The 16,323-nt window shown below is 43.1% G+C and overlaps 1 protein-coding gene across 2 annotated transcripts in view; it reads left to right on the top strand.

Annotated features, from left to right (window-relative positions):
• LOC126336278 (phospholipid-transporting ATPase ABCA3) overlaps positions 1 to 16,323 on the top strand; it is a 639,220-nt gene that overhangs the window by 25,285 nt on the left and 597,612 nt on the right. For both annotated transcript variants that reach the window (XM_049999794.1, XM_049999793.1), the window contains exon 2: positions 301 to 514. In XM_049999794.1, the coding sequence (XP_049855751.1) occupies positions 306 to 514 (209 nt within the window). In that variant the 5' untranslated portion in view covers positions 301 to 305. The remainder of the gene's footprint in view (positions 1 to 300; positions 515 to 16,323) is intronic.

The raw sequence follows: 16,323 nt of genomic DNA, 5'->3' as shown, positions 1-16,323 counted from the left end.
TATCGAAGCTGAGGCCTTCAGATTGATGGCAGTATAAATGAGACATATGGTTTTGTACTATTAAAACGAACAGAATAATGGGACTGAAATGTAAGACCAGAGCGTAGGATGGCTGTACTGTGGGCCTGTAAGCGTGCCGTCACACTGATTTTCGGAATGACGTGTCGCGCGGCCAGAGTGCCCAGTAAGACGCGTCAGACGGGCAACTGGGAGGTGGGGAGGTGTGGTCCGGCTAGTTTTCTGAAACGCGAGCGCCCATACATGACAGCGTCAACACTGTGCTTCTCTCTACTTTTGCAGGAGACATGGCGAGAACGTGGACCAAGTTCCAGCTGCTTCTGTGGAAGAACTGGGTTCTCCAGATCAGGCATCCACTCCAAACAGTGCTGGAGATACTCATTCCAGTTATTTTCTGCCTTCTCATTGTGCTCGTCCGGAGCATCGTGGATCCGACAACTTACAACGAACCCACGACGTACGATTTCATCGTCCCAGACAACGGCACTGTACCAGAGTGAGTATATGTATAATCACAACTGCTTCGGTCCGACTTTAACGCCTCCCTATAGGGAATGTCCGAGTGTCACCCTGTCAGGCTTCGCACGGTCTGTGACAAGGTATCACTCAGATAACATTTACGGCTCGGATCTAAAAGTTGAAAGCTAAAATGAAGCACGTAATGGAATTAGAAACAGTCACGAACACGATCCTATGCTCTACAAAAATGTAGTATTCCTGAATGGTAGCCATCCTTACATCGATGAAACTACATATGAAATGGACTGTATCTGTTTCGAGTGCATAGATTAATACTTTTTAAAAACGCTGGAGATTACCCAGTGTGTTCACTTCTTTGCAGGAGCAGATGGAAAAGATCGCGTTTTATCTTTCTGTAAGAACACTGTTTCCATCATTAATGTACCTGAAACTTCCTGGCAGATTAAAACTGTGTGCCAGAATGAGACTCGATATCGGGTCCCGAGTTCGAGGCTCGGTCCGGCACACAGTTTTAATCTGCCAGGAAGCTTTATATCAGCACGCACTCGGCTGCAGAGTGAAAATCTCATTCTGGTTTAATGTACCTGCCCCACGTATCGTCTACTAACACATGGATGTACATGAACTCATTCTCCTAACACTGTGTCTGTTATCAACACGATGTATACGCGCCTTTTGTACACGCACAGTTCGTTGTGCTATGCTAATGTTTGATGATGATTCTGTTCACTGACACATCTCCAAATAACGACGCACACCGAGTGTTTTGGATCACAGATAATCTCTTCTTCCACTTACTGTAATACACATACCCAGTTGTCCTCCTCATCGTTGCTTCCTTAACAATGTAAGCCATTGTTTGTTAAGCAAACTTAAGTTTGTTAGGCCCAGACACTGTCCTCACCATCTACTGCCACTTCTGTGGTATTGTAGTTAGATTTGTTGGCTTCTAATGAGGATATCCTGGGCTCCGTTTGCTACCTAAAATTCTTCCATGGTCGGAAGATCTGGAGCGAGCATTCCTCAGACGTGTGATATCAATGAGAAGCTGCTTGAATAAGCGAGAGGCGAATACAGCTTGCATACGGAATTTATTTATTGCATTTTTCTGTCGTATATTTTTATTGTTCGCGTGCATTATTTTATTTGTGACACACTGAACCAATATTACTTTACGAAGACTCGTGTAGGAGATATCTGGGTTGTTTGCGCGTTGTGGGATGGTTAGACAGACCTCTTGTGTTGTGTTTTTCAGTATACTGAAAACCTGTGTTGGTGGTTTTCATGTTATTGTGATGTCTTGGAAGTGTATTTTTTTCTCTGTCTGTATTTCAACTGTGATGACGATGTTTGGGTGGGCAGTATTAATGGCTCGTCTAACTTTAATATCCTGTCATGCTTTTTCTGTAGTAAGCAAATTACCTCGTCAACCATTAGTGACTTACTGGCTAATATCTTCCTCGACCATACCGAAAACAAAATCGACGAGGAAATAATACACTGTAACTTTTACAAGGTAATATATTGTTGCCACTATGTTGATGACATAATTTGCTTGGTATATGAACACACGATGAGATACTACAGTTACACAGGCATATCAATACTTTCAATCCAAATATCGACTTCACACTTGAAATCGAAACAGACCAAAAAATAAATGAACTTCCTAGACATCACACCAAAACCGGATCTCAATATACAGATAACCTATAACAACCAGTACAACAATTTTAACAATATACGACAAATGTAACTATCCCAAAGCACCCAAACAACGCCAGCGTCCTACACAGACTGAACTGATTTCCAGTGGATAAAGACAGCTTCACACAAGAACTTAATTAGACTGCCACGAAATCCTGCAGAATGTAAACACTGCAGACAAATGGTACCAAGAAATAAATAAAAAAAGAACACAACTGAGACTAAACACACACAACAATGTTTCAGCACAACGCACCAGTAATGCTCATACAGTAGTGGATACACAAGATAAAGAAACCAAAAACACCAGGATAACATGGGACACGCGGACATTTGACAACAAAGTATCCACAGAATAGGAAGCATTACGGCAAAACGAGAAATACATGTGGCACAGAAAACAGTCAGTAATCTACAGAGCACATTAACTACATCCAACATTACCATACACAAATTCAGCAAAGTAGGTATGTACTAACTTAGCTGCAAATATTGCGAATCAGTGTATGTGGTACAGATGTATCGAATCATTTCAGTGGAGGTCCCTTTATTGAAACAAAAAAATAGATTTGAAAGTGTCAGAATTTGTAAATGATTTCTCCGCCCATTCAGTGTAACATTTATGGCACTAAACCCGCGTTCTCATTCGGCCGTAGATATAGGTATAATGTCGACTGCTTTCGTAAGTTATTTCATAGAAGTAGAAATGTGCTGCGGACTTTTCTTCATGGATTCGGAAATCTTTACTAGTGGTGCACAAGTGCTTACACTTATTTTAAAATCCACCTTCTTGCATAAACGACGAATTGACATGTCACCATACAACACACGTTCATACTCGTCTGAAAGCCATGTGTGTGAGTTTAATACGGGTGCATCCGAAAGGAAATCCAGGTTCTCATCGCGAGATGGTTCTTTAATTATGACCCCTTTGAAAGTGCGCTTTCGTCCATCTCTTTTACTATAATCATAATTTGCGGGGTATCATTTGTTTTCTGTGTTTCAATAGTTTTTATAGCCACGTCAGTTTCTTGTTTTGCTTGAAGAATTTCTGTTTTGCATAAAGAATTATAATACTTGGCGGAACTTCTAAGCTTTAGGGCCTTATAAACACAATGAATTCCATTAAATGAACCACTTTGTGAAAAATTTTAATAACCCTTCGAATTTAGATCTATGACTAAGTGATCAGGAACCATCACAGCTCATTTTGTCAAAAAGAGGGAGAAGAGAACTGTGAATTTCAAGAAGGGCTCCAACAGCATCAAGTGACAAAGCAACCTCAAGTACGATGAAAAACACGGCCTAGTTTTCATAGCTGAGGATAATTCTCGTGAAACACCCTTTAGTAGTCTCTGATTTTGGAGATTTTAGAGAAAACGGAGAATATAAGGAACCAAAAAAAGTCTGTATATGGTTCATATCTGCCACGTCATTCGGACAGCAAGTTCCATTTTGTTGTTCATGCAATGCACAAGTAATTCTTATGTAAATGATTAGACAGTGAAGCATCTACCCATTTGTAAGTTGAAAGCATTCTTGATGCACCATCTCTTGCGATACCTGGAGGATGGATTTTAGTACATTGTACTTTTGAAGACCTGCTAACAGTGTACTGAAAATACCTTTTCCTGCCCCATTTTGTAATTGAGTAGTGTAGAAAAAATAATTGCAAGCAACTCCCTCCAAGGACAAATGTACATATATTAGTAAGCAGCTCGTTTTGGAAATCTTACTTTCTCTTATCATGGTATTATACCTGATTCTGTAAGGAAGTGAGCAATATTATTTTTCATTTCTTCTCCTATTAACATAAGGGTATTTTGGCATGTATGGTTAGAATGAACCATATTAGCGACTGATAAAATATTAAACTTCTGTGGTTCGATTGCAGTAACCAACAGTGGAAATCTAACTGGATGAAAAAATTTTTGTTAGTTGCTTCGACGACGCTGACTGCGAAGACGAATTGAATTAGCTCTCGTTTCCAAGTGAAAGGGTGATGCATTTAATTGTAATTATATTTTATTAACATTCATTATCAATCCATTCCGATACAGGGTTCGAAAACCTGTTCATGGTAGACAAAGCAATGGGGTTTCAGGGAACAATAGCTGTGTGTATTTTGTTGCCATTTTAGCCCGCGCTCGTAGCAACAGGGCGAAGGGGAAGATGAAGGAAGGAACAGTATGTCACAAGCTGTGTCCTGTTCGTGTGGTGGAAGAACGTGTTACTGCAGTTACAGGGGTGGTCATTGTAATTCTTGTGATTCAATATACCTCGCATATGCGTAGACAGAGCTGAACAATCTTGCTACATTTACGGACAGGCTACACTCAAATCGCAAAGGAGGCCAATAATGCCATATATTAGGGAGGCGTAGAGAATGTACTTTGACTGCGAAGTCGGGGACAAGGAAAAGCCTTGGGCTCCTCGCGTATGTTGCATATCTTGTATCTTCCACGGGCTTTGCTATACCCACGGTCTGGCGAGGAACATCAAACCGTGTGACAATTTCGTTAACACGCGGCGTTTCTTGACATACCAGGGCTGTGACTCAGGGTCACGGATACGCTGCTCCTGTCCCACGTGACTCTGGTAGTGACGAGGACGGCAGCGAATCTAGTGCTGCAACGTCACTTGCAAAACCCAATTTTTCGAAAGATCCTGATTTTTTGTGTGACGATGAGGGGACAGAGATTCACAAAATAACACAGTGCGAACTTAATGACCTAGTGAGAGGTCTGGGATTGCCGAAAGGTAAAGATGAACTGCTGGAGTCAAGACTACAACAATGGAATTATCTTGACAAGACGGTAATTGTGACCGCGTTGCGTAACCGCCGTTTGCCATTCCCTCCATTTTTCGAAACTAAAGAAACTTGGATTTTTTGTAGTGAAGTACAGGGACCAATGGCAGCTATGGGCATTGACTATAAAAGTGATCAGCGGACGTTGCTCATTGACTTCTGCAAAGTAAGTCTCAAGTGTGTGCTATTGCATAATGGCAACGTGTTACCATAGATTCCGATTGGGTATGCACCTTACATGAAAAAAACATATGATAACATGAAACAATTGTTATTGCGATTGAACCATGACAAGTTTAAATGGCAGGTTTCATGGGATGTAGAAGTTGCAGGCGACACAAAACGGCTGCACCAAATTCTGTTGCTTCCTGTCCTATTGGATATCCGCACCAAAGCCCTTCATTATAAAAAGAAAGATTGGCCTAAGCGTCAATCACTGGAAATAAGATCTGTGTTATACGAGAAGCACTTGTCGAATTCAAGAACACAATTCTCCCTCTTTTATATGTAAAATTGAGCCCATTAAGAAACTTCGATAAGGCCATGGACAATAATGGAGGAGCACTTCTCTATTTGCATGAGAATATTCCACGTATTAGTTTTGCGAAAATAAAAGAGGGATTTTGATGCTTTCCCAGTTTTCAAACTGTACGAAGATGAGCATATCAACACTATCTTCACAGTTGATGAAAAGTTAGTATTTATTCTAGTGGCCTAAACTTTCTAGGAAATAAGAGGGTGGAAAACCATATGCACTGCTACAATAGACTGGGCTGCAACATGTCCTTAAAGCCATACCTCGTAGATTCCCACTTGGATTTTTTCCTGACAACTGTGGTGCTAGCACGGTGAATGCTTCTGCCGGCAAATTTCGGACTTGGGAATGAGATACCAGGGAAAGTGGTGTGCGTAAGTGTTAGCCTATTATTGCTCGATACTAGTCAGGCAATCACCAGCAACGAGCTACAAACGCCAGGCAAAATGGTTACGCCTTCAAGTCATAACATCGAAGTAAATACACACATCAGCTTACACAGGCAATAACGTAAAGTTATTTATTTTAGCGAAAATACATTTTTAAATCCGTAGAGACCCATGAAACATCATCCGAAATTGTGCTAAACGCATTCTCCGAAAATTATTTCTAGCAGTTAGTTCATGAACCCAGCCGATTAGTAAACGTTTGGAAAAAACACCTCTTAGTAACAAATAATCCTGAGCTAGTAACGAGCATCAGAACGAATGCGGAGATTAGTGAAACAGGGTTGTCGTAGCGACACTGAATATTGGAACCACCAAAAATAAGCTACAAATATACCTATTCAAAAAAGCAGATAAAAATTCACTTGACGCCTTCCTGAGAGGCAATCTCCACTCCTTCCAAATTAACATGCAGATGTGGCTTGAATTCAAAGAAATAGTATCGACAACAACTGAAAGATTTATACCAACGAACGACGGAGCTAATCCCTCACGGCACACAAAACGGGTCAAAACGCTGTTGCAGAAACAACGAAAAAACCGCGCCAAATTCAAACGAACGCAAAATCTTCGAAATTTAGCGCATACATCAATGCGAAATGCTTATAATAGTTTCCACAACGTAACTTTATCTCGAGACGTGGCGGAAAATCCAAAGAGACTCTGGTCATACGTAAAGAATACTAGCGGCAAGACAGTCAATGCCTTCTCTGCGCTATAGCAGTGCAAACACTATGGACAACAGTGCTGCGAAAGCAGAGTTACTAAACACAGCCTTTCTAAATTTCTTCACCAAAGACGACGAAATAAACGTTCCAGAATTCTAATCACAAACACCCGCCAACATTAACTTAAAAGTAGATATCTTCGGAGTAGTAAAGCAACTTAAATCACTCAATAAAAGCAAGTTCTGGTCCAGACTGTACACCAATTAGGTTCCTTTCAGAGCACGCTGATGCAGTAGTTCCATACCTAAAAATCATATACATCGCTCGCTCGACGAAAGATCCTTGTTTGTAATAGCCAAGTAACTAGCTACTGTGTGAATGATGGATTTAATGAAAGCAGATGCAAGTATTAAACCTGTAAAGATTAGAAGTTTAATTTTAATTCATGTACACAATTTTACTGTTTATTGACTGAGGATCATTAAAAATAAACTCAAGTCTTTCTAATTACATTTTTGTAATGTGTTTATCCCACATCTTCCACACTCAGGAGGATCCCGTCTTTTTTTTGTCTATGGAATGAATAATTAATCTAATCTAATCCTTACCCAAAGACTGGAAAGTTCCATAGGCCACACCAATATTCAAGAAAGGTAGTAGGAGTAATCCGCTAAATTACAGGCTAATATCATTAACGTCGATATGTAGCGGAATTTTGGGACATATATTGTGTTCAAACATTATCAATTACCTTGAAGAGAATGGTCAATTGACGCACGGATTTAGAAAACATCGTTTCTGTGAAACACAACTAGCTCATTACACATACGAAGTGTTGATTGCTATTGACAAGGGATTTCAAATTGATTCTGTATTTCCAGATTTCCAAAAGGCTTTTGACACTGTACCACACAAGCGGGTTGTAGTGAAATTGCGTGCTTATAGGATATTGTCTCAGTTATGTGACTGGATTCGTGATTTCCTGTCTGAAACGTCACAGTTCGTAGTAACTAACAGATAGTCATCGAGTAAAACAGAAGTGATTTCCGGTGTTCCCCAAGATAGTGTTATAGGTCCTTTGCTGTTCTTTATCTTAGCCAGCTCAGGTTCTTTGCAGATGATGCTGTCGTTTATCGTCTAGTAAACTCATCAGAAGCTCAAAACAATTTGCAAAACGATTTAGAAAATATATCTGAATTGTGCGAAAATTGGCAATTGACCCTAAATAATGAAAAGTGTGAGGTCATCCACAAGAGTGCTAAAAGGAATCCTTTAAACTTCGGTTACACGATAAAGCAGTCTAATCTAAAAACCGTAAATTCAACTAAATACCTAGGAACTACAATTACGAACAATTTAAACTGGAAAGAAAACATAGAAAATGTAGTGGTGAAGACAAACCAAAGACAGCGTTTTATTGGCAGAACACTTAGAAAATGGAACAGACCTACTATAGAGACTGCCTACACTATGCTTGTCCGTCCTCTTTTGGAGTACTGCTCCGCAGTATGGGATCCTTACCAGATAGGTCTCACGGAGAACATCGAAAAAGTTCAACGAAGAGCAGCACGTTTCGTTTCATAGCGAAGTCGGGAGGGAGCGTCACGGACATGATACAAGCTGTCAGTGAACACCATTAAAACAAAGGCGTTTCTCGCTGCCGCAGAATCTTCTCGCGAAATTTCAATCACCAACTTTCTCCAACTTCGGGGAAAATTGAGTAAGTACTTGCGAATCTTCTGGTTCGCGCCAAACAATTTTTGCATGGGAACAAGTATGCGGCAAGAAGAGGAATCCGCGAACACGTCGACATCGAAACTAAGGGAACCAGGGACGCAGTCAACTTTTTCCGTCGAGGCAACATTATACTGTATGTGTATTGAGGTACCAATGATACACGCGAGTTGACTACTGTATTTGATGCTTTTCAGGAATACAGAGAACCATCCACTTCTAAACTTACTTGCATCTGCATTAAAGGATATCAGAGAGTGGACAGGGTGACCGTTGAGATGGTGCTGTATCGAGGTACATCTTAATGGTTGACTGATACATTCTATAGAAGTACTCTTGGCAACAGCGCATGAGGTCATCCAAGATGGCGGCTTTTGGCGGGAAAATAGGTTAATTGGGCTACGTTCACTAACCTAACCCCCAGAAAAAAACGGCGGGAATTTAGAATTTTGGTGAGAAAATAGGTCAATTGGGCTACATCCAGTAACATAGCCCTTGAGAAAAATGGCGGAAAGATTGACTTTTGGCGGGAAAATAGGTCAGTTGTGATTTGTGCACTAACCTAAGCCTTCAGAAGAAAAAATGGCGGGAAGTTTCAATGCCAACAAGATAATGCATGCAAAACCTTACTTGTCTTTATTATTATTCATTACTATTCATTATTATTTATTATTATTGATTATCATTTTTTATTATTTATTATTATTACTTATTATTTTTGACCTATGTCCACTAAAAAATTCCCTACAAATTCAAATGCCAGCACGATAATGGCTTCAAAACTGTACTTCTCTTTATTATTGTTAATTATCATTCATCACTTATTATTATTATTTATCGTTATTATTGGCCTACCTCCACTAGAAAATTGCCCCAAATTCAAATTCCAACACGATAATGTCTCGGAAACTGTACTTCTACTTTTTATTGTTTATTCTCATATATTATTATTGTTTATTCAAGATGTCCGATTTTCTCGGCCAGAAAGGCCGAGTTTCGAGTTGCCGAGTAAATGCGTTCGCATAGGTGACAAGTTTCTAGTTAGTTAGTGGTTTAAAGAACGCTCTACCTAGCTAAAGTTTCGGGTTTGTAGAGAAATATATTCCAGTCTATATCTTGGGAATTATGTTACGCTAGCGATCGGTAGGATGCTGCCGAGTGCTTGATATCGAGATATCGAAAATGGCCATAATATTGTGGCGATCCATGCGAAAATACGTTTGTTCTTGTAATCCCGGAGTCTAAAGATGTGTATAGGAAAGCGAACAAGCAAAAAGCAGGTTTGGAGCAGAAACAGTAGCGTGTTTGTGACGAGGGGATATTATCCCTAATTTGTAGAACGGCTCTGAGAGCGACTTCAGTCCGCCGCGTGTGCTCTGGTCACACACTGGGGGTGAATGACCTGAGTTCATCGGCTGCAGGAAAATATCTATTGTTGTTAGGAGTATATACGGTACTGCCGTCTTCACGATATATGTACAAAAGATGTTAAAGGGACGATTTTGTTTGGTGCAGGGCACAAATTGTATGTTTCCTACATCAATGCAGTATGTGATGACATATTGCTGGGTTGGAGATCGGTTTCACACACTAATATTCACGCTCCAGTCCTCGGATGGAGAGCAGTGTAATTGAGTAGGAGTTTCTCCATATTCGACATTATGTAGAATACACGGTGATATATCGATCGGTCACAGGTTGGTTTCACATTCTAATAGTCAAGCTCCTGTCCTCGGTGGGAGAGCAGTGTAAATGAGTAGCAGTCTTTCCGTATTTGACGATATGTATGGTAGTTTGTAAGATTTAACTGTCAGTGCAAATGGCGATTTGGGTAAAATAACTGCCGGCCGAAAGTCTCATCTGCAGAAGGGAAAAAAAGGCAGACAGTGCTTTGATACTAGCAGCAACAGTAATTCATCAGGTAAATTCGATAAGAACCAATCACAATGCTCGATTTATTCACATCCTTTGTGCTGGGATGTAGGTGCCTCTACACAGTGCAGTGAACGTTTATGTGTGTCGAAAGCAGGAAGGGTAACACATGATGGACTGGCTACCAAATGGTTCAAATGGCTCTGAGCACTATGGGACTCAACTGCTGTGGTCATCAGTCCCCTAGAACTTGGAACTACTTAAACCTAACTAACCTAAGGACTAACCCGAGGCAGCATTCGAACCTGCGACCGTAGCAGTCGCACGGTTCCGAACCGCGAGACCACCGCGGCCGACGACTGGGTACCAATTTAGGTCTGCGAGGAAGACTGCATTCGACGTTATTCTGCGCTGTTTTTGTAGACAGGTTCTGTTGCGGCAAGAATTTCGGTGCATTCGACCTGAGACATCAAGACAGCGAATGTTAACTATTTCTCAGACGCTATACAATTACTGCGAGGGTGACTCAATTCTTATTTTTTACATAGTTATGTGACATCAGTATAAGATTGAGAACCTTCTTAGATGGGCTTGCAAAGGTTTGTAGCTATGCGTGCGCACTTCATGGTGTTGTGTCTGTCACACAGGGCAGTTAAGCAGGGTTAGATGTGTCTCTCATGTCGCACTAGGAACAATGCGCCTTGTGCTACTGTGTCATCAACGATAAAGGCATGTGCTGCCCAGAGGCGTCTCGCATATGAGACTGGCGTGAGAGTGCCTCGGAGTTCTGTTACTTCACTATAACGCTGAGTATCTACTCGAAAACAGAAACACCTTTCACCTGCATCCGGTGGCGGCTTGCAGCTGCGACGGTGTGTATGCCCCTGGAGCGTCTGCACTCCTGCCCAGATGCGTCAGCAAAGGTGCCTATGTGAACACGTATTTCGAGAGGAATTTATCAGGTATCAAGTATTAAAGGGATTTCATCGCCTCATGTGACAGCTCATGGTCGCGTCAACTCGCAGGGCTGCAGGTAGCCTCCTGTTTGATATACTGGATGGTGGCGGCGGACTGTGTCTGTGTATGTTGTTTGTTTGTCTGTTGTATTATTTTGTGAGTAGGTCTGTAGGCTGTGCTATGTGGACATTTTATGAGTTGATTTCGGTCTGCAAATCAGTGTAATAAATATACGCCATCCTTAAATAAATTGTTCCAAAATAAATAAAGTACGCTCCTTCCTTACTCTGTCCAGCAGCCCAGCACAGGCTGAGTCATTTTCGCGCCATTTCCCCCTCCAGACCACCGTCTTGGATCACTTCACATGAGGGATGACAGCACCCTCTTGTGGCAGTATTGTGTACTAGCTCAGTTGGAATCTAGATCTCGTGGTTGAGACACTGCCTGCAAAATAAAAGCGTATGTCCAGCACAAGCAGAGTCGTTTTCCCGCCATTTCCCCCCATCATCTTGGATTACATCACCAAACGGACGACAGTGCTGTCTGGTGGTAGTACTGTGTACTAGGTTCTGACCTCGTGATGAACACACTGTTTGTCGCCATCTTGGACAATGGTACTTGAGTCATCAGCTGACATCATGGCTGCCATCTTGAATTGCATAATGGAACAGATGACAGTGCCCTCTGGTGGTGGTACTGTGTACTAGGTCAGTTGGGCTCTGGACCTTATGGCGAATACGCTGGATGGTGATGTGGCCTCTAATTGTTTAAATAAAGAGTAGTGCATGATTTCCACAGTTGACAAACAGCAAGCATGTTTGCAGAGTCTTTTAGTGGTTCGCATGCCTTTTGGCTGTGTGACGTGACCCCCAAGCATGTCAGAGTGTGCTTTGTATCAGTGTGATAAGTATACTCCATCCCTAAATAAATTGTTCCAAAATAAATAAACTACACTTCTGCCTCTGTCCACCAGCCCAGCACTGGTCGAGTCCTTTTCCTTAAGTTGGAGGTCGAGTGACTGAGGTTAGTCCAAGTGTCCTTTCTTTCGAGCCATTTTCTTAGCTTAGTACAGATTTGCAAATTGACGTTTCTTTACCACCAAAATTCAAACTTGGCGCCACTTCCTAGGAACATGTGGCGGTCAGGTGACTTGGGTTAGTGGAAGTATCCCAAGTGACCTATCTTACCGCGATTTTCTTAGGTTAGTAGAGGTGTCATGCATTACCCTGTTGGAATTTGAACTTCCTGCCAGGGGGGGGGGGGGGGGGGGTGGCAGAGGGGCGTGGCACTTTCTTGCCATCTTGGATAACGGTACTTTGGGGTAGACGTCAGTTGATGATGTCATGGCCGCCATCTTGAATAATGGTACTTTGGGGTAGAATCTCCCTTGTCCCAATACTGATGACCTCAGCACTTTGGTCCTATAAGACCTTACCACCAATTTCCAAAATTTGCAAATTTCCTTCTGAAGAAATATACTAAGAAAAGTATTGGCAACTTCTAATTGTTCCAGAACCACTCCTTGTTGTATTGCAATAACTAGCATTACCCTAATAGTTGCAAGTTGAGCCACTGGTGCACATGTTTCATCGTAGTCTGATCCATTTGTATGTGAACATCCTTTACCCACAAGTCTAGGGTTGTGATTTGTGATATTTCCATCCTTGTCCTTCAATTTGAATATCCACTTACTGCCGATGGCCTTCCTTGCAGGAGGTAATTTATGAAAGAACCTAATGTTGTTTTGTTTTATAGAGTCAATTTCATCCAATATTCCTTATCTTAGCGAGTTACAATCTCCTTGTAGGTTTTCGGTACACCATCGGAAAAAGATTAAGCGTTCAGTGCAAGAACAGCATAATCATCTAGGTATTTGGTAGGGGTTCTTCATCCTGGTATAATTTGGAACAGGTTCACTTTCAGAATGAGATTTTCTCTCTGCAGCAAAGTGTGCACTGATATGATACTTCCTGGCAGATTAAAACTGTGCGCCGGACCGAGACTCGAACTCGGGACCTTTGCCTTCTACAGGCAAGTGCTCTGCCAACTGAGCTACCCGAGCACTACTCACTCCCCGTCCTAACAGCTTTACTTCTACCAGTACCTCGTCTCCTACCTTCCAAACCTTACAGAAGCTCTCCTGCGACCCTTGCAGAACTAGCACTCTTGAAAGAAAGGATATTGCGGAGACATGGCTTAGCCACAGCCTGGGGGATGTTTCCAGAATGAGATTTTCATTCTGCAGAGGAGTGTACATCGATATGAATCTTCCTGGCAGACAGCGCGTGAGTCGTGCTAGGGTAGCTCAGTTGGGAATTCTCGCTTCGCGCGTCGGGCGACTAGGTCGTGCTCTTAGTTCCGCCTCTACCGTAGCGCAGCGTGTTTTCCTCCTGTCAGTTTAGTGCCGTGTTGGTCTCCGTGCGCGTCGCATCGCTGGTTGTCGGCTGGTGTTTGGTGTTCGTGCGGCCCTTCCTGTCGCGGCGTCGTCTCTCGCCGTGATGTCCACCATGGTTCCCACGAAAGTTCCGCGTACAGGTACAGTCAGTTTTACCTTTGACAAATCCACGCGTCACGTCCAGCCCGGTTCTTTGGAGATACATGACTGGTTAGTCGATACAGTTAAGGTCACTACTGATCAGGTGCATACCGCATATTTCGACAGCGAATTATATGTGTTTTTTGTTAAGTTTCTTGACCCGCTCCAGGTTGATAGGCTACTTTCTCGTCATGGTTCTCAGGTACCCTTTACGCACCGTGATGGTTCCACTAGTATGGTTCTCTTGGCAAATGCAGAAGTGATATATACGAATGTTCGGGTATTTAACCTTCCGCCCGAGGTTGACGACTCTTTTCTGAAGTCCGTTTTGCTTCCTTATGGGGACGTACGCCATATTCGAAAGGAACGCTGGTCTGCTCAGCACCGCTTACAGGTATATAGTGGTATTCGGTCGGTGGAAATGGTGGTCAAAAAACCTATTCCTTCTCACCTACAGGTATGTGGTTATAGGGTCCATATCACGTGCAGTGGCCAGGAAGGAACATGTTATTATTGTAATGAAACTGGTCATTTCCGTACTAATTGTCCGCGGCGTGTGGTGGTATTAAAACCTACATACGAACAGCGTAAAAAATTGACTTTAGCTGATCTTCTCCCGCAAGGATCTCGGACTGAATCGCTCACTGTTACTGAGGGACGCAGTGATCCGTTGTCCGACAACGGCCGTGATTTTCCCCCGTTGTCCTTGAGTAGGGATGTTGCTGCCCTTAATTCCGATGTTCCCGCGCTGATTTCTCACAACAAGCGTCGGCGAACACAGGATGATGCGGCTGATGAATCTTCCTTATTGGCTCGCCCTTCCGATGGGCCTCCGGTAAAGGACTCTCTTTCTCAGTCGGAAATCGTGGATGAGGAAGCCACAGGTGCTATCACGCCTTTGCAGAAGCTCCCTGACACCTTATCTGACGTTGTTCCTGCTACCGCGGCAGCCTCTTCGGAGACGCCCGTGACGGAACCTGCTTCTGGTTGCCACGTGTCTTCTCCGGTGCTCTCTGACACTTCTCCTATTGACTCTGTTTCGCATCCCCCTTCTGGAATTTCTGTCGCCCCCTCTGGGTCACAGCCTCCTCCCATCAAACAACTGATTGATTCTCCAGAGCCAGTGGATCCCGTTGTTATTCACCAACTGTCCCACCGTGAACCCATGTCTGCGGACGAGTGGGATGTAGAGGCCTCTCTCTCGCAATCTGACACGGAATGTCTACATGATGCTCCTACGCAGCCGAACGCTGCAGCGTCGGCACCGCGGAGCCGCAGTCGAATCCGTAAACAGCCACGGAGAGCCGCGTCACGGCCGAAGAAAAAGCAGTGGGAAGATGAGGGTTCTGTTTCGTAGTTTTTCTCTCTGTGGTTCAGCGCTTGTTTCTGGTATGATTACTTGTATGCTGCTCCGTCAGCTGACGGCTCTCTACCGATCTTTGTTTTTCTTTCTAGGTTGAAGTTCCATGCAAGCATATACATTTCTTACTCTGAATATTAACAGAATATGTTCTGAGCTTCGGCTCGCCGCTTTGCGACAGTTTATCTATCAGTCTGGGGCAGATGTTGTTTTTTTACAGGAAGTCCTATTCGACCAGTTTTCCATTCCTGGGTTCTCGACGTTTTTTAATGTCGCTTCCGAACTTTCTACGGGCACTGCCTTGTTTTATAGAGAAGGCATTCCGTTGATGAATTTCGAAGTACTCGACAGTGGAAGGGGGATCGGGTGCACGTTTTATGATCTCAGTTTACTCCTTCTTTATGCCCCTTCTGGTTCGGGTTGTACTACCGCACGCTCGAGTTTCTATAAAGAAGAAGTCATTTACCTGCTTCGTAAATCCCCGTCAAAGATAATTTTAGGTGGGGACTTCAACTGTGTTCTACGGCCGGTAGATCAGTCTCCTAATTTTAATTTCAGTAAAGAACTCGACGACCTTGTGCGCTCCTTGCACCTGCGTGACGTGTGGGTTTCTCGCTATCCTACACTTGTGCGACATACCTACTTTACTCCCACGTCTAGCAGTCGCCTCGATCGCTTTTACCTTTCCGATTCCTTGTGTGGGCAACTTCTGGCTGTTTTACTGATCATTGCGCTGTAGCCGTTACGTTTAATTACGAGCGACAACCGGTAAAATTGTTTCGTCCTCCTTGGATGCTCAATATCGCGTATTTGCAAGATACCTCCCTTGGTATCGTCCTGGAGGACATTTGGACTCGTTGTTCTCGTACTATGGACCGGTACCCGTCTATCGTGGCATGGTGGACACTGTATGCAAAACCACACATCCGTAGGGCTCTCATGCGTTTTGGGGCTGCGAAGGTGGCAGAAGATCGACGAACGCAAGAATTTTACTATTCTGTCTTACGTCAACTGTACGATAGTGCTACGCATGCTCCCCTCCGGGTTACTGATATACAGCGCATCAAAGCCAAATTGCTGCAGCTCAAACGCATTCAAATGGAGGGCCTGCGGACGAGGTCTCAACCACGTTCCCTTCTACAAGAGGAACTGACGTCACTCTACCATCTAGTCCGTTTACGGTCGCGCCGGAAACGTGGGT

The sequence above is a fragment of the Schistocerca gregaria genome, chromosome 2 (assembly GCF_023897955.1).
Source record: "Schistocerca gregaria isolate iqSchGreg1 chromosome 2, iqSchGreg1.2, whole genome shotgun sequence".
In the NCBI taxonomy this organism is placed as follows: Eukaryota; Metazoa; Arthropoda; class Insecta; order Orthoptera; family Acrididae; genus Schistocerca; species Schistocerca gregaria.
This window is presented reverse-complemented; position numbering and strand designations above follow the sequence as displayed.